Below are 19,331 nucleotides of genomic sequence, written 5' to 3'. Positions count from 1 at the left end.
AATTTTGCCATTTTCCAAAGTGGTAAAAATGGCCTTAGTGCAGAAGAAAGGCCTGCGTAAAGGTGCATTAAGACCAAGTTTTACTGCTGTTTGCTAAAAAGCTCCTTAGTTTTCATTGCTCCCGCCAAATTTCAGCTAGATCTTTCAGTTCCAACGTGTTTTTCTTGCGATGGACAGAAAGACAGGCTCATCTTGGACGGTAGGTAGGTGCTCTTGCACTAGTGAAATGTGTAATTTTTGTGGTGGTCTGTGGGGCAGTGGACATTTGAAGAAAAAAAAATATCCTTTTGTGTTTGAACACTGGGATTAAAAAATAATAATAATGATTAATTATTTCACATGGCTGGAAGGAATGGTGATTGCACAAAAAAATAAATAAATAAAGGAAGGAAGGAACCATCTCACCTTACATCATATGTGGCAATGAAGTGTACAGAACAGTGTATCACAAAGTGTGTGCCTCCTGAGATTTCAGGTGCGCCGTGACACACTGGGGAGGAGGAGAGGTGCCAGCTGACTGCCTATAGGACATGCCTCTCGCAATCGGTGCCTCTCCTCTTCCCTGCTGGCATCTCAGGGCCTTCGCGCATGCACGGACATCGATGTGATGATGTCATGCATGTGCATGACATCATCATGGTGACATCCTTGCCCTTCTGGATGCTTCGAGCTGTGGCCATGACGTTTAGTGTGCTGCGGCTCGACAAAGTTTGCGGGACACTAGTATGGAAGAATCCTAAGAGTATTTCTCTGTTTTGCTCTTGTACGGTGTAATTCGCTCTTTACACAACCCCCCCCCCCCCCCCCGACCCTTTTTTACAAAACCGTAGTGCAGTTTTTAGTGACAACTGCGGCGGTAACAGCTCTGACGCTCATAGTAATTCTATGAGCGTCGGAGCTGTTACCGCAATGACCAGTGCTAGCGTAGTTTTATAAAAGGGGAGGGTTTAATTTCACTTATTGAAGCCTTAGATCTATTATGTGGACTTGAGAAATGTGCACTTAATAATTGATTTGCTGAATTTTGGATAGTATCAATTTTTTTTTCTGTGCAAGTTTTTTGCTTGGAAAAAAAAATTGAAAACTTAATAAAGATAAAATAAAAAGGAAGGAAGAAACAGCCCCCCCCCCCCCCCGGCTTACACACACACTTTTCCCTCTTTAAATGAGAACATCTGAGACTGTCATTAACCAGTTGCATTTGTGAAAGAGTTGCAAATTTGTTTTGAAGTCTTGCTACTGTATCCAGCAGTACGGAAAGTTGTAACATTGTTATGTTGTGTTTTGTGTGTGGATGTGTTGGTGTGGTGCAAAATTCCTGCTGTCAAGCTGGGACTGTGTGTGCAAGAAAGAAGACCCTCTCGTATACACTCTCTTAATGTAATAAAAACAACCCCCCCAAAAAAGGTGAAAGTTAGACTTTGGCTCTGTTAAGTGGGGCCCAGGGACAGTGTGAAAGAGCAAATGTGCCCCCATAGAAAAAGCCTACTATAAATATCTTCAAAATGGTTTGTGTAACAAGAACTGGCAGGGAATATGGGGGTCACAGTGACAGCTCTGGCCTTGCCCTATATGCAGACCTAGGAAGGGGTCTTGAGGGGCAGATAACAGGAGAATCTTAGCTGTTAGGGGGGGACAGACTTTTTTTTCCTCAGTGGAGTCCTTTTACCAAACTGTGGTTAAATGTGGCCTTAGCATACCCCATTTTTACTGCTGCCCAAAAAAATGGCCAGTTTTCTGTTTGGCTATTAATGGACATGCCCTAATGTTTCCATTAGCACATGGCCATTTCATTTTTTGGGTGGGGTTTTTTTTTTAAATGTGTGAGCACTTACTGACACCTTTTTTGTAGATAGTAGGGGTTCACAAGTAGGGTTATGTCCGGATATATTGGGACATGCCCTTTTTTTTAGAGGACTGTCCAGGGGCTGGATGGATTTTGAAAACCTGGCACTTTGTCTGACTTATGGAAGGCCCCGGCTCTGCCAGAGTTCTGGGCCACATCTGTTGTACTAATAATCCCCAGTGATGTCTCTCGTTAATTTTTAACCTTGTTTTATTATATTTGTACTTTGTATAACCTTTTATTGTTGTACACCGTCTAGAAGTCCGATTAGGCGGTGTAAGAAATACACTTGAAACTTGAGGGCCTCCGAGCATGTACAAATGTGATGCAATGACATCACACATGCACATGCATGTGACATCATCAAGTCGCATCCACACATACTCAGAGGCCTTCTATAGGTACCCCCAAGCTCAGGGAAGAGATGAGGTTTGGATTGGGGTGGGGCTTGTGGCAGAACAGGGTGAGTCAGGGAGCAGGGCCACATGCCCAATTTTTTTTTTTTTCCTCAAAAAATATGGTAACCCTATTCACAAAGTAATCCTGCACTAACCAGTTAGTGTGTGGTAATATAGCTGTGCTGATTAGGGCAGGATACTCACTTTCTGACCCATAATATGCCCTCTCCAACAAAAAAGTATAAAAAATTATTACTACCTGCCAATTTGGAACTTACCATAGGACTCCTGAGCGCAGCCCATGGTAAGCCATTTTATGTTGCATGAGGGGGGTGCTGAAAAGTTCTCAGCCCAACCTGCCAACTTTCAAAATTCTGAGTGTTATTTTGCCACAGTAGCTGAAAAGAGCGCTATCTTATTTCGTTAAGTGCCAATTTGCAGAAACAAAATTCTTTGTTTTTGACATTGTTTCAGATCATTGATAGAACCATATCCACATCATTCTCTTCTTGGTTGGGCTGAGAACTTTTCAGCACCCCCTTGAAGTAAGCAAGCTATACTAGCCTGTATTTATTCTTTCAGGTGCCCAAAAACAAAATAGAGAAAACAAATATGGCTTTTAATGTTATTTTTTTTATTGATTTGTTGGCACTTGTGAGATGTAATTTATGGCTGGTTGCTATTTTAGATTTCTTATATTTCTGGCCCTAGCTGCTTTAATGTTTAATTTACTTTACTACATTTTACTGTCTATAATGCTTTGAAGGATCAGTGCAATAAAAAGGGAGTTTTATTTTTATTAGACTTCTGGGAAGCGTCAGAGACAAAATGGCGGCGGCACCTTCCCGCCAGAGGATTTTAACAAAGGGAAGAAAGAAACCCAGGACGCTCAGCTCCGCCCCTGTCCCGGACTCTTTCTTCCATTGGTCGCCGGGGTCACCAATGACAATTCGAGGCTCGCCTCCTCCTCTCTCCCACCCGTCTGTTTAAAGCCCTTAGAGATGCTGACGATTGGTTGAAAGGGGCATATCGTACGTGGAATTCCAGCCAATCAGCTATCAGCCAGGCGGCGAAGTTACTAAGTATCTTCTTCGTAAAATAACAAAAACGAGCAGGCGGGGACGGGGGGGCGGAGTCGGGGCAGGTTTCGGAGCGAGAGGGAGGGGGCAGCGTCGGCTGTCAGTTGAACGAGGGCAGGAGGGAGCGCGAGCCGGGCGCCGCTGAGAGCTGGAGGCGCGCGCACTGGACTGAGCTCGCGAACGGCCGCTGCGCACAGGTAGGACGGGAGGGGGAGAACGCGCAGGTGGGGGAGGGGGCTGCAAATCTCCCCCACCCTATACACCTAGAGATAGCCCCTCCCTCAAACACGTACCAGGGATCCCCTCCCCCTCCCAAAATACCCCACCTCGATCCCCCTCCCCCACCCCAAACACATACCAGGGATCCCCCTCCCCACCCCATACACCCAGATAGCCCCTCCCAAAATACCCCACCTCGATCCCCCTCCCTCACTCTAAACAAATATCATGGATACCCTCCCCCACCCCAAACACATACCAGGGATCCCCCTCCCCACCCCATACACCCAGATAGCCCCTCCCAAAATACCCCACCTCGATCCCCCTCCCTCACTAAACAAATATCATGGATACACTCCCCCACCCCAAACACATACCAGGGTCCCCCTCCCCATCCCATACACCCAGATAGTCCATCACAAAATACCCCACCTCAATCCCCCTCCCTCACTAAACAAATATCATGGATACCCTCCCCCACCCCAAACACATACCAGGGATCCCCCTCCCCATCCCATACACCCAGATAGTCCATCCCAAAATACCCCACCTCGATCCCCCTCCCTCACTAAACAAATATCATGGATACACTCCCCCTCCCCAAACACATACCAGGGATCCCCCTCCCCCTCCCAAAATACCCCACCTCGATCCCCCTCCCCCACCCCAAACACATACCAGGGATCCCCCTCCCCACCCCATACACCCAGATAGCCCCTCCCAAAATACCCCACCTCGATCCCCCTCCCTCACTCTAAACAAATATCATGGATACCCTCCCCCACCCCAAACACATACCAGGGATCCCCCTCCCCACCCCATACACCCAGATAGCCCCTCCCAAAATACCCCACCTCGATCCCCCTCCCTCACTAAACAAATATCATGGATACACTCCCCCACCCCAAACACATACCAGGGTCCCCCTCCCCATCCCATACACCCAGATAGTCCATCACAAAATACCCCACCTCAATCCCCCTCCCTCACTAAACAAATATCATGGATACCCTCCCCCACCCCAAACACATACCAGGGATCCCCCTCCCCATCCCATACACCCAGATAGTCCATCCCAAAATACCCCACCTCGATCCCCCTCCCTCACTAAACAAATATCATGGATACACTCCCCCTCCCCAAACACATACCAGGGATCCCCCTCCCCCTCCCAAAATACCCCACCTCGATCCCCCTCCCTCACTCTAAACAAATATCATGGATACACTCCCCCACCCCAAACACATACCAGGGATCCCCCTATACACCCAGATAACCCCTCTCAAAATACCCCACCCACCCCAAACGCATTATAGGGTCACAGCTGCCTCTCCATATAGGTTGCCTCGTTCCCATATGTTCTTGTACATCTGCTGGTTTGAGGATTACACACATGAAGCAGCCTCTGATCCCCTGCACACACCTCCCTGAGTGTACTGTGTAGAAGATGCAACTTTGGCTCCTTTCAAGTCCTGGCTTAATTGTGACCATTTCAGTTTCATCCCTCTTTGATTTTAGTGACTTCCCAGACCGAGGATCAATGCTCCTGGAGGAGATCAGCGAGGGGGACCGGCTGACCCGAGCCGCTGCCAGGGGGGACCTCCTTGAAGTCCAGCGGCTCTTACAGGAGGAGCTGGTGCACCCAGACTGCCATAATCGCTTTGGGAAGACTGCCCTGCAGGTGAGTAGCTGACAGACTAACGGCTTCCTTTTGTGCTTGCTGCTGTTCTTGGTCAGGTTGAAAACGCAAACGTACCTGCCTCGGAAATAACATTGATGAAATGCGTTAAGAATGTGTATTAAAAGATTGTGCCAAAGACAGGGGGAGGCTACCATTCCTCTTTCCGAACACAAATGCTTTGAGCCTTGTCTTTTATTCTGGATCCTGGAAAAAAAAAAAAAGATAGAAAACAAAATTGGGTTAATGTTATCCAGTTGGATAAAAAGGGGGGGGGGGCAGTCCACACAGGGCGCCATTATGGTGGGGGTGGCGGCAAACCTCCTCTCCGTCCCTGCCTCCTCTTACTCCGCCCCCTTCCCTTCGTCCGTACCTTGAGTTGTTCGCTGCCGTGAACAACTTTAACGTGCTCCTCGTGACCGCATCGCCTCTCCCACTGATGTCACTTCCGGGTGCCGCACATAGGAAATGGCGTCAGCAGGAGAGATGACGGGGTCGTGAGGAGCATCGACTGACCTATAAAATTCTACTCCTAACCTTTAAAACCAGAACGACACAACCCCCGGGATTCATTAATAGATATCTTACTTCATATATATATTTACCCTCACGATCACTTCGTTCAAGCAATCAAAATTTATTAGAGATCCCTCTGGCTTTCTTTCTGAGACGTGGCAATGCCGTGCTGGTTTTTGTGAAACTCGTACATCAACGTTTCTGAACCTGCAGTTGGACTGCCGTAGTCTTCATAGCAGATGAGGAGGATGGGTCTGTAAGAGTATGCCCAAGGTGTGTGATTGAATTTTGTGTTAAACTTGGAAAGAGCAGTAATGAAACTGTGTAATGAAGTAGTGAAGCCACAGGGGGATTGCGAAGATCTGCAACGTGACATAATCAGGCTCAAGGAATGGGCATCGACATGGCAGATGAGGTTCAACGTGGATAAGTGTAATGTGATACATGTCGGTAACAAAAATCTCATGCACGAATACAGGATGTCCAGGGCGGTACTTGGAGAGACCTCCCAGGAAAGGGACTTGGGAGTTCTGATCGACAAGTCAATGAAGCCATCCACGCAATATGCTGCGGCGGCGAAAAGGGTGAACAGAATACTAGGAATGATAAAGAAGGGGATCACGAACAGATCGGAAAAGGTTATCATGCCGCTGTACCGGGCCATGGTGCGCCCTCACCTTGACTACTGCGTCCAGCACTGGTTGCCGTACATGAAGAAGGACACGGTACTACTCGAAAAGGTCCAAAGAAGAGCGACTAAGATGGTTAAGGGGCTGGAGGAGTTGCCGTACAGTGAGAGATTAGAGAAACTGGGCCTCTTCTCTCTTGAAAAGAGGAGATTGAGAGGGGACATGCTTAGAATATAATGTAAGATATACACGTGCTTTGTCTCACTGTGTTGATTATGAATATTGTATACTTGTTGAAAGATTTTTAAAATGAATAAAGAATTAAAAAAAAAAGAAACATTCAAGGTACTAAAGGGGATAGACTTAGTAGATAAGGACAGGTTGTTCACCCTCTCCAAGGTAGGGAGAACGAGAGGGCACTCTCTAAAGTTGAAAGGGGATAGATTCCGTACGAATGTAAAGAAGTTCTTCTTCACCCAGATAGTAGTAGAAAACTGGAACAATCTTCCGGAATCTGTCATAGGGGAAAAACACCCTCCAGGGATTCAAGACAAAGTTAGACAAGTTCCTGCTGAACCGGAACGTGCTCAGGTAGAGCTAGTCTCAGTTAGGGCACTGATCTTTGATCAGAGGGCTGCCGCGTGAGCGGATTGCTGGACACGATGGACCACGGGTCTGACCCAGCGGCGGCAATTCTTATGTTCTTGAAATGTTACGACAAGCATTTAGCCGTGCTGCGTACTCTCACAGACACATCTTCCTCCTAAGCATTGTTGCCAGGTCTGCTGTATTCTCGCCCCATTGGGCTACTTTCTAAAGTTGGTTGGGGGAAATTTTGAGCAATTGCAGTGGGTTTTTTGGGGGGCTGGTTTCTGATTTTAAGCCTACAATGTCGGTAAATCCTCTGTAGGGAGGCAACAACTATTTTACAGGGGGTCTTTTACTCACCAGAACCTGCAGGGTGGATGCAGATGAGAGATCTGGGCACATTGAGAGCCCCAAAATGATTGCAAGAACCTCCTGGGTACCTACCTGCAGCAGTTACTGTAGACTTATTTACTGTTGGGGATATTAAGAAATACATCGGGCTGCTTTTTTCAAGGTAAACGGTCGGGATTTTAGAAAAGGATCTGGCAACCCTGCCGATAAGTGCCATTTAACACCAATTATAGCCAAGAATTAATGGCAATTAGCTGCTAATTGTTACTATTAAGTTACTTTGCACTACTGACAACATTCTATAACTTGCATGTGTGACTTTGTGCATCAAGCGTAAATTTGTGCATGCATGCTAAAAATTCATAAATGGTTTATATGTTTAGGTTCCCTGGAATATCTCCTCAATGAAGGGTTTGATTTCATTTGTTCTAGACTCCACTGCCTGTTGGTGCCAGTAACATCTGCCATACCTTTTCACTTCCTTTGCTTTCGGGCATTACCTAAGGGGGACCACTTCATAAGGTGTGTCTCCTGGCTCACAGATGCATCATGGAGCAATGGACTTCATTGGATCCAACTACTTTTTGGCAGTGGCAGGCTTAGATACATACATTGGTTCTTTGGGAGGCACGGGAGGTGGGGGGGGGGGCTCTCTTAAATGCAGATGTAAATTTTTTTTAAATAATTCTTTATTCATTTTAAAACTTTCATCAAGTGTACAAATATTCATAATAAACACAATTAGTCTGAGCACTTGAACATCTTATCATTATAACTTATAAGTAGAAATGTAACCCTCACCCCACCCTCCCTCAAATCCCTCTATTCATTATAAGATCATATATTTGAAACCCTCCCCCACCCAATACTAAATGGTGTATAATTAATAGAAAAATGGCATCTAATCATGACAGAAAGATGTTAATGGCTCCCATATTTTAATAAAATTCTTATAATTTCCATTCTGTACCGCTATTGATCTTTCCATTCTATATATATGACAGACTGAATTCCACCAAAAATTAAAATTAAGCCTACTATGATCTTTCCAGTTATTAGTAATATGTTGGATGGCAACTCCAGTCTTTTATTCTACCGTCCCCATATCTTAGCCTTTTGGAACTCAATCTGGGATCAAATAAATTGTTTATTGGAAAACCATGTAGCGTTATCTTATGATACTGTGATATTTGGAATGTCCATGAGGAAAAAGAGTCAGATATCAGCGTGTAACAACAAACTTTTAATGATTTTGACAGATGTAAATTTTTGCTCTTTTCCAACATTTGAAACATGCTCTTAATTTTGATGTGAGCTCCCTCCACAGGAGCTGTCCAGACTGTGGTGCTGAACACCAGTGAAACATGCTTTAATCCCCCCCCCTCACGCCCACCCAGTTTATCAGACATCATTGCTGTTGCCGTGAACCTAAGCTCGGTTGCGTTTGTTACCTTCACCCTTTTCCCTCCTAGGTCATGATGTTTGGAAACGCTTCCATCGCCCGAGAACTGCTGAAGCAAGGTGCTTGTGCCAACGTTCAAGACAGTTACGGCACCACTCCAGCCCACGATGCGGCACGGACGGGCTTTCTGGAAACTCTGCAGCTTCTGGTGGAGCACGGTGCAGACATCAATGTGCCAGACAGCAGTGGCTCTCTGCCTATCCACGTGGCTGTTCGAGAAGGTCATGCTGGCATCGTGAACTTCCTGGTGGGGGAATCCAACCTTCAGCATCAAGATGCCCAAGGCCTGACAGCACTGGACCTTGCAAGGCTCGAGGGAGAGCCACATGTTGTGTCTCTTCTGGAACAGTATCAGATGGAACAACCTTGATTTCAGATGGGGGGGAGGAGGGGAGGCGTGAGTGCTCCAGCCTCATGAACACAAGTAGCTAAGTGTGAATTGCATGTCTGGATGTGGAAAGTACTGTAACAGTTTCTTTGCTATGTATTTATCCAGAAATGTAAATGTGATAAAGATAATTAAATTGTTAAATTAATTGATCTGCATTAAAAGTTAAGGTACTTAGGGAGAAGCGTTTGCAAAACGTTTGGTTGCACTATGTAGTTTTTTAGGGTTTTTTAAGAGCTAACTTTTCCACTTGGTTATAAAGAAATACAGTGTAAGCTTTCCCCACCCTCTCTAATGCTTCTTAAATAATTGAATGTTGGCAGAACTCTTTACTATAATCGGTACCTTTTCTCCAGCCTGGTTTAATCAGGGGCCTGGTTTGGGTTCTTACTGAAGGTGTCTGATATCAACAGAAACCAGTAAATGTTTCTCAGTCCTTGTGCGTTTTAGTAATTGGCAGGAAGGCCAAAAGACATATGATAAAATCTAGTATCCCAGAGTTATTTTACATGTTTCAAATGCCCTGTGGATTCTGCAGTCTGGCCTGTATGTTTTGGTTTTTATTTTGCTGTTGACCTGGAAGCGTTACACCTTAGATTTTGGTAATACTCAGCATTTTAAATGTTTTCTTTTGCATTGTGGCAGCAGAGTTCTGCAGCATTTTGATTGTCGGCAATGTCTGATCAGCACTTTTTTATATATATATATATATATATATATAGCATACAAATGGGGGGCTGGAGGCTATTTGGGTCACATTGAATTCTCTGATGAAGATTGCAGCTTATTGCCGTTTCTACACAGAGGACAAAAACATGAATCCGTTCCACTTTGGTTTATTAATTTTAAATACCTCACGCTTTTTCTGTTTTAATAATATTCAGGGAGATAGTCTGTAGTGGCTTTATAGAGAAATGAGTGTGTTTTATTTTCCTCTTTAGAGAAAGCACAACTGCCTGTTTCTCAGAGATTCAAGCTGAGAAGTAAAATCAAACTCTTCAGAGCGTAGAGGACAAACATCATTGGTGATTACCTTTTCTGTGCTGAATGTTTTCCTTTTGATCACCTCAGTGCTGTTTATCAATACCATCTCACAAAGGGCAGCAGAATTTCAATCTGACGCTACCTTCATTTGTAACAGAGCAAAGAGCAGAAGTTTTTTTAAGGGGAAGGGGTCTTAATTACACCATTAAATGTCTTCCCTAGCATGCTTACTGTAAATGAATTGCACCATTGTTGATTTCAGCTGTGTACCGGTAGTTAGAATTGGTTTTAAAAACTTATTTATTATACTTTTTTGAAGGACATGTTGTTTGGTAATTTAATGTATTTTTTTAACCATTAAATTGTTTGCTGATGCTAAAGTTTGCAGCTTTTGATTCTTCATTTCTTATGGTGACGCTTGAGAAATTGGGATAGACTAAAATGTATCATGATGTCTTTACTAGATTAAAACAATGGCTTGGGACATACTGGTCTTTTCACGAGCTTTGGCCTTAGGGTGATCAAACAGTTTGAGGAGGGTGAGGCCAAGAGCTCAGCTTTAAGTACGGTCCAGTTCTAAAGACCAAAGCTTCAGACAGTTGCAAGCTGTGTCTACTTGAACCAATGTCGTGCATTAAACAGGAGGAAGCAGATTCACAGGAAGTCAGGAATCCTTATCCATTCACACAAATAGTTCCCAGTTTCTGATTTCTACAAGAGTTAGTCGGTACTTAGTTACAAAGCATCACAAGTGAAGCCAAGATTTTCAGGGGAGTACTGTTTGCCACCCTGATGTGGAAAGTAGACTGCACCTACACACATAAAGAGTAAATGCCACCTGAGCCAACGCCCATTTTAGCATTGGAAGACTTGCCGAGTTGCTTGACTGGTACAACAGGACCAGCACTTTAGCTGCTGAGTAATGAAATTGTTGTTGTGATTATTTTTTTCTCTCTGCAACCCCTTGTTTAAAAAAAAAACAAAAAACCCAAACAAACCAACCTAATTAAAATGCATTTAGCTCACTGTTCAAGTTCCCTTACCAGAAGTGGATATATGGGAGAAAATAGATTGTATTGATTTCTGGATTATTTCAAAAGGATCCAGTTGCAGACAGTCCCCAGGGAAGCACCTCAACTACTTAAAAATGTGCTTCTTTACCAGTTCTTTATTTTTTTTTTTCCTATAATCTCAGCCCTCTACAAACCTGCCCATCTGTTGATGTAATACGTTTCTAAATTAACTCCCTAAAAGTTTGTACTATGCATCAACCACTTGAAGAAGGTGGTTCTGTCTTCCAAACTCATTAGAAAATGTATTGAGTAGTCCATTAAAAAAAGGCTTATTTTCCTTTATTTTGTTTAATTTCTATTTATAGCTGTTAGGAAGGAAACACAAGTAAACAGTTTCTAATTTATTCATTTGTATCCTGCTTTATACAAAGCGGGTCACAACAAATACATGCACAATAAAATAATGACAAGACAGAGACAGTCAGCAGCCAGCACTCAAATAAGAAACAGGACACTGAGTTCCCATACTTCATCTTACAAGATAAGTATCTTTTTAATAATCTTTTAAAATTACTCAAATTTTCCTGCTGTTGTATATACAGCGGGATCTCATTACATTCTCAAGGGCCTATACAGGAAAACCTACTCGCCTTGGTTACTTTCAGCCTTAATTTTTTGACCGTTGGACTGTATAGATCGACACGATCTACAGTAGAGTGCAAATTTGGAAGCGGAGCAGATGGCAGAATACTCTCCACTAGGTACTTTGGTGCTAACTAATGCACACAAAGGTAATCGACAGTAATTTATAGCGTATCCTGTACTCAAGTTTAAACCAAAACAATTTTATGTAGTATGAGAGATGGACTGAATTTTGATTGTATAGTAATGGCCTCCCAGAGGTGCAGACGAAAAGTGTATCTTAATTCAAGAAAACGAGACAACTATATTGGATCTCAGAGGGAGAGGAGGGGATAACATGGTTAGGCAGACCATAGGGCTTATCTACCTTCATTTTTCTCGGTTCTATGACTGCTCACAAATACCAAATGCAGGTGCTGCAGGGATCAAAGAATGCTCTAGGCTAGGGGTCTGGCCCCTAAAACTGAACCCAATATCAAAATCACTGATCCTGAGAGCAATAACTTGTGGAGGCCAGAGAAAGAGACTGATTGATTGCCAATACTGCTACAATAGAAGTGGAGATTACAAACAAAAAAATACATTAGGGATAGGAATTTCATGTTTACAAACCATAAGAGGGTAGAAGAAAGACAAAAGGGTCGATAGAGGGTATGAAAGCGCAGGAGATGAGAAAGAGGGTAGGGGGTAACGAAGATATGAGAATCAGAGACACAAAGATCAGTAAGAGTTAGTCATTGTTGTAAATGCTAATACGCAGACTAGGGTGAGCAATCGCATAGGGTTCCATAGTGTTGGTGGAACAGAGTTGATTTCAATTGTTTCTGAAAGAAAAGGGGGATTTCTTCAATGAATCCTTGAAGTATGGAGTTCCATAGATTAGGACCTGCGTATGAAAAAGCTCCCTTTCTAGTTGATTTTAGTTTTATCTCTCTCAGGCCTGGGATTTCAAATCGGTCATGTTGAGATGATCTTAGAGATCTATCAGGTTGATATCTGGCCAGTTTCTTGTACAGACATTCTGGAAGATGAATATGCCAGGCTGTAAAGACTAGACCAAGCAGCTTAAATTCAATTTGGTTATCGGCAGCCAGTGTAATTCGAAGAGTACTGGCATTATGTTAGTACTGTGCGCGCCTGGCAGAAGCCTGGCCGCAGTGATATGGGTTAGCTGTAGGCGGGAGAGGTTGGCTATGCTTGACCCTAAAACTAATGTGTTACAGTAATTTAGCCAATTAGTAACAAAAGCATGAATTAGTTTTGCTAGGTTATCTGCAGTCAGCACAGGTTTTAATTGCTGCAGTAGTTTGAGGTGGTACAAGCACATTTTTACTACCTGGCTTATTTGAGGTCTGAAGCTTAGCTCAGAGTTGTTGCCGCAAATTCCTAGTGTCAGGATTTCAGACTTAAGTTGGATGGATTTGCATTCCTCCCCCTCTGAAAAGTGTGGGAAGGGGAGATCTAGCTTCTCATCACCAGTGGTGTAGTAAGGGGAGAGTGGTACTCCTCCTCCTCTCTGCATCTCCGCTCCTCTCCTTGCCACACCCCCCTTGCCTTCCCTTGCACGAGGTTGCTGCCCGTGTCGGCATTGGCGCTCTGTCTGATGTCACTTCCGGGACCTGCGTCATAGGGCGAGGCGACACCGATGTGGGCATGCTGCTCATGCCGGAGAAGTTAAAAAGGTCCAGGGAAAGGAAAGGGGGAACATGCATGGCAGGGGAGGTGTGCTACCTTCACAGGCGCCGCTCACCCTTACTAGGTCACTGCTCATAATAATAATAATAACAGTTTATATACCGCAATACCGTTAAGTTCTATGCGGTTTACAACAGATTTAAAAAAAAAAGGGGGGGGGGCAGAGCAATAACAATAAAAAACACCGATCCACCAGCTCAGACTAAGCCAAAAGATGACACAGCCAGGGAGACCCTTTAAACAGCCACGTTGGGGGGCGGGGCGCCAATCGCCCCGCCTGCCGCTGCCCGCCATTGGCTGAGAGCCTCTGTGACCTTTGCCGCCCGGAGATGCTTCCACGTGCTTCCGGGTCGGGGTGCTGAGCCTGGCGGCGGACGAGCCTCGCAAAAGAATAAGAATAATGGCCGGGACGCGCGAGCTGAAGATCAACCGCAAGTTCGCGGCTCGCTACGAGCAGTATCGGCGGAAGGAGGAGCTGCAGCGGCGTGAGTGCGATCTCGGGCGGCTTCCCCACGCGAGTCCCCGGCTCTGCAGGCCGCGCCTGCTTCCCTCCCCGCCTCTGCTGCTGGCGCATGCGCTTGATGACGGGTTGCGGTTAGGAAGGACTACAGGTCCCAGGGCGCACTGGGGGTAATCAGGGAAAGCCGGGACTGGATTGAGACTGCAATTGCCACGTCCACTTGGCATAATTGATGGATAAAAAGTAAACCTGTTGACTACTAAGCTCATTTATTTAGAGCTGCCCAGTGACCTGGATCCAGATGTTTTGGCCACTCCGGGGTTTAAATTGACATCATCCCAAAGCAATGTATTTGCAGTCCTTGGTTCTAGCCATGGACATCAGGGTTGCAGGTGCTGTAATAATACCTCAGAGCTGGCCCCAAATCTTCCTGGTGGTAGTTCTGAAGCAGTTCACCCTACCTCTCCCTCTCCCATGCACGCAACAGAAATAAAACCAGGACTGGATTAACCTGGAGCGCATAATCTTTCAGGACCAGGGAAGGTCCACTTATAATGGTAGCCGCGGACAATTTATCTTGCTGCAATACAGTACAAGGTATTATTTGCTTTCCTTCAGATCCCAATATGGATGCCAAATCCTCTTATACCCTATGAAAATAGAAACATGGAAACCAGCAGCATATCAGGACCATGAGGCTCATGTGGTCTCTGTCCCATTTCCTTCCTGGTGTTTTGTCACCGTTGAACTCGCCTCTTTGCAGCCAGAGACCTCTCTGCTGGGGAGTTGCTGGGGATATACAGAAAGCAGAAATAATTTTTAAAACACCCTAAAGGGTAGGGGGATGAAGAGGAGAAGAATTCAAAAGTGGACATTTAAGTTCCTTCAGTATCAGGTAGAAGTTGTCCTCTTGTTTTCCAGTGAAGGATCGCTATGGGGACAGTCGGGAGCAGGAAGATATCACCAGCTCTGAATCAGAGGATGAAGATGATGGAGTGGTAAGTAGCATGACCATCTTGCAAGCATGCTTTACTGTCAGTTATCCTCATGCCAGCACTGCTGTTATCATTAAAGCCCAGTATGTATTTGAATATTCCTTTATAGCAGGGGTGTCAAAGTCCCTCCTCGAGGGCCGCAATCCAGTCGGGGTTTCAGGATTTCCCCAATGAATATGCATGAGATCTATTTGCATGAACTGCTTTCATTGTATGCTAATAGATCTCATGCATATTCATTAGGGAAATCCTGAAAACCCGACTGGATTGCGGCCCTCGAGGAGGGACTTTGACACCCCTGCTTTATAGTGAGGTGCAGAGATTGAGGGCTTTCTTCTGTGATCACCCAGGATGATATCTGCTGACATGCTTTCTGTCTTTCCGAAAAGGCATTTGATCCGGAGGAGGAGAAGGAGTTTTATCAGACCCTCTCTTTGCTGAAGAAGAAAGACCCCAGAATCTATCAGAAGGATGCCACGTTTTACACTAGTGAGGGTGCGTCGGTCTCTTCTCCATGCGGTTTCTGAGTTTTAAAAGTGACTTGTGAGCCGTTTTACCATGTTTTCATGAGGGAGGGTAGGCATGGGAAACAGTATCGACTTGGGTTTTGAAAAAAAAAGGTTGAACTCGCCTATAATTTTATTTAAGAACAAATTTAAAATAAGGATAACTTTTGATCAGGGACTATATATATATAAAACAAATGGAGTAGCTTTACAGCTTATCATGGTGGTTTTTAGCTGCTGGGTGCCTTGTACTAACGCAAAGGTCTCAAACTCAAACCCTTGGCAGGGCCACTTGGAAGGCTTCAGAAAAAAAATAGTTAATGTCTTATTAAAGAAATGACAATTTTGCATGAGGTAAAACTCTTTATAGTTTATAAATCTTTCCTTTTGGCTAAGTCTTAATAATAATATTGTAATTTATAGCTAAAGAGTCATATGATCAAGAAACTGTTTTATTTTACTTTTGTGATTATGATAAAACATACAGAGGGCCTCAAAATAGGACCTGGTGGGGCGCTAGTTTGAGACCACTGTATTAGTGTCACGCTATATAGGACTCTGAATCCTTTCAGTGCTTTGTAAAAAATGAAGAGTTCTTGAAGGTTACAAAGAGAAAATTGATTTTCTCTTTAGGGATCCAGGTAGCAGTGGTTTCTGCCTGTTGGTATTTTTATGGACCACATCCCGGAATCTTTTTATGTATTAATTTATTTAAAAACATTTATATCTCGCATATCATCAAAATCTATACGGGTTACCATATACACACAAATGCATTAAAACAGACAACTTCATACACATAAAATTACCATACACATAACATTTATCAATAAAATACAGCAAATATATTTCTCCTTTAGTAAATCAACAAAAGCCTCCTGAAAAAAAATCAGTCTTCAGAGCTTTTCGAAAAGAAATAAATAAAGGAATCACTGATTGTTCTCATGACTAGGAATAGGATATTTAGCAAATATGTGTTGCGTTGGAAAAAGGCGAGTCCAAAGGGCATCCATATTTTTTCAGGGTAAGGGGAAAAAGAATTACCATATTTTTCACTCCATAAGACACACTTTTTTCCCCCCAAAAGTAGGTGGAAATATCTGCGTTTTATGGAGCGAATATTACCTTTTTAAATCCTGGTGGACCAGTGGTGTATTGGCAGGAGCGAGCTTTCCGTGCTCCTGCCTGGGCCGTGCCGCTCCCTAAATGGCTGTTGTCAGTTCTCATGAGTTCCGCGAAAACTGACAGCCATTCAGGGAGCGGTGCGGGCCCAGGTAGGAGTGTGGAAATCTCGCTCCTGCCAATACACCGCTGGACCACCAGGATTAAAAAAGGTAAGGGGGCGTAAAAAACATGGAAATACCACGATGTATATTCTTAGATGGGGGGGGGAAACATGGAAATACCACAATGAGGGGGAGGGAAGTGGGACAGGGTACACCATTTGGTTCAGAATTTTTTTCTTGGTTTTTCCTCCTCTACACCTAGGTGCGTCTTATGGTCAGGTGTGTCTTACAGAGTGAAAAATACGGTAACTGGGGAACAGCTTAGAATTGTGATTTTTGTGAGAATCAGCTTCTGAGGACAGGAGGACTAATCTATGTTTGTTTGTTTTTTACAACATGCCTTTTAAAAAAAAAAGGTCCATCCTGTGAGGGACAGGAGTCTGAGAAACGGAAGAAGGAAAAACCTATGTTCCTGAAGGACTACGAGCGGAATGTGATCCTGGAGAGAGAGGGGTAAGGAGGCTCCCACGACTTTTGCCAGGAAAGGATTGTTGATTTGTATGTTGAGTGAAGAAGCTCCTTTTGGCTTGTTCCAAAAAAGCTCTGCTCAGGGTTCCCTGGCTAAATCATTCGTTGGTGGGGTGTGAGAACTGGGGCTGATAAAAATACCTGTTTATTTCAAACCTCTCCCAGGAAATATGAAGATGAAGATGAGACGGAGGACGATGAGAAAGCTCAGGAAAGACAGCAGGTGAGGTGCTTTCATTTGGAGAAATGTGTTGCTTGGACTACAGCTTTGCATTAACTAAAAAACACCTCTTGAAGTTTTTTGTTTTTTTTTAAATCAAAATGAAAGTTTCCAAAAAAATCTGCATTTTCTTCCATGGATTAACTTTTTCCTCTTCACTTTGGTGATGGAAGCCTTTTATCGACCTGTCAATGCCTCATGTACCCATAGAGGTTACTGGCTCTTCAGTGTGTGTTAGGCTGGATGTAGAGAGCTGGGAGACCTCTTAACGATCGTCTGTTTTCTTCCCTCCCTTTTTCAGAGAGCTGCTTCACCAACTTACATCGAAGAACAAAAACATATCAAGGAGGGGTGAGTAAAGGTGGGAAGGGAACAACTTAGGGGGTGGCAGGATATTGAAAATCTGGTTAATAAACATGATAGCTGTATAAGAAGAAAGGGGTGAAGAACATCCTCTAGATAGTCAATAATGCAACAAAGAGGAGATAGATGGCTAGTTCCCACTAGGAACATCTATAGAACAAACCCAGTAGGGACAGGGGATAAGATAATTATAGCTCAGATAACCAGATTTATCAGGAAGTTAGTACTTCCAAGATGAACAGGAGAACTCAGAACGGTTTACGTGACTTTATTCAGGTACTCAAGCAATTGTTCCTGTCTGTCCTGGTGGGCTCACAATCTATCTAATGTACCTGGGGCAATGCGGGGATTAAGTGACTTGCCCAGGGTCACAGGGAGCAGTGTAAGTTTGAACCCACAACCCCAGGGTGCTGAGGCTGTAGCTTTAACCACTGCGCCACGATACAGACACTAAGCGTGAATCGAAATAGGAGTAGTAAAAACACAGTACACAATACTAAATATGGAGGTACCGTGGTACCTCACACAACGAACTTAATTCGTTCCAGGAGCAAGTTTGTTATGCGAAAAGTTCGTTATGTGAAACGCGTTAAGCGCAGTGACTAACGACTGCCTGCAGCGCCTGCGCGGAAGGATGCAATACATCGGCAGCGATCGTGGAAGCTCGGGCGACTTCGTTGTGTGAAACAAAGTTCGTTGTATGAATCATGACATGAAGTTCGTTGTGTGCAGCGTTTGCTGTGCGAGGCGTTCTTTATGCGAGGCACCACTGTATATATTTATATAAGAAGGTATAATATGAATAAATATAGAATATACAGTCAAACCTCGGTTTGCGAGTAACGCGGTTTGCGAGTGTTTTGCAAGACAAGTAAAACATTTTCGCAAATTGTGACTCTGAAACCGAGCGTTGACTCGATTTGTGAGTCCCCCCGCCTGTGAACACCGCTCCACCCCCCCCCCCCCCCGCTAATCGGCATCGTCCCCCCTTGTAAACTGAAACCTTACCCCCATCTGGCACCGGCACGCAGCACCATACCCACAGGAGGTGCTGGTGCCCGAAGATCGTGCTGCTTGCCCGACTGGGCCTTGAGCATCTGTGCATGCTCAAGGCCTTCTGGCTCTCGTTCTCTCCAAGGCTTCAGTTTGGGCGGACGGGCATTTGCGAGGGGGGGGAGATGCCAGTCCACGGGAGGGCGACGTTTGTGAGTGGGGGGGGAGGGGGTGATGCCGGTTTGCTGGGGGGGATGTGGAAGTGTACCAGTGGCCTCGGAGGTGGGGGGTCTTTGGGGGATGTGGTGGGATGGGATGGAGCAGCGCTAGGGGGGGGGGTAGAGGAGGTGGAACCAATCAAGCGAGTTTCCCTTACTTCCTATGGAGAAACTTGCTTTGATATACGAGTAATTTGGTTTATGAGCATGCTTCTGGAACGAATTATGCTCATAAATCAAGGTTCCACTGTATTTTATATAGGTATGTACAAGCAGGTAGATTTTTGTTTTTATATTATAGGCGGGAGTGGTACAAGGGAAGGGGTACATGGGG

At 44.6% G+C, this 19,331-nt stretch overlaps 2 protein-coding genes across 2 annotated transcripts in view; both read left to right on the top strand.

Moving 5' to 3' along the window:
- Positions 1–3,383: 3,383 nt before the first annotated feature.
- CDKN2D (cyclin dependent kinase inhibitor 2D) lies at positions 3,384–10,521 on the top strand. Its single transcript, XM_033923022.1, has 3 exons — positions 3,384–3,520; positions 5,061–5,223; positions 8,777–10,521. Exons 2-3 carry the CDS (start codon positions 5,083–5,085, stop codon positions 9,134–9,136), a joined length of 501 nt encoding a protein of 166 aa, XP_033778913.1. The 5' UTR covers positions 3,384–3,520; positions 5,061–5,082; the 3' UTR covers positions 9,137–10,521.
- A 3,286-nt stretch (positions 10,522–13,807) lies between these two features.
- KRI1 (KRI1 homolog) overlaps positions 13,808–19,331 on the top strand; it is a 29,301-nt gene continuing 23,777 nt past the window's right edge. The window contains exons 1-6 of the mRNA XM_033925507.1: positions 13,808–13,973; positions 14,870–14,946; positions 15,333–15,438; positions 17,092–17,188; positions 17,369–17,426; positions 17,725–17,774. Coding sequence (XP_033781398.1) covers positions 13,889–13,973; positions 14,870–14,946; positions 15,333–15,438; positions 17,092–17,188; positions 17,369–17,426; positions 17,725–17,774 — 473 coding nt within the window. The 5' untranslated portion in view covers positions 13,808–13,888. The remainder of the gene's footprint in view (positions 13,974–14,869; positions 14,947–15,332; positions 15,439–17,091; positions 17,189–17,368; positions 17,427–17,724; positions 17,775–19,331) is intronic.

The sequence above is a fragment of the Geotrypetes seraphini genome, chromosome 16, assembly GCF_902459505.1.
Source record: "Geotrypetes seraphini chromosome 16, aGeoSer1.1, whole genome shotgun sequence".
In the NCBI taxonomy this organism is placed as follows: Eukaryota; Metazoa; Chordata; class Amphibia; order Gymnophiona; family Dermophiidae; genus Geotrypetes; species Geotrypetes seraphini.
This window is presented reverse-complemented; position numbering and strand designations above follow the sequence as displayed.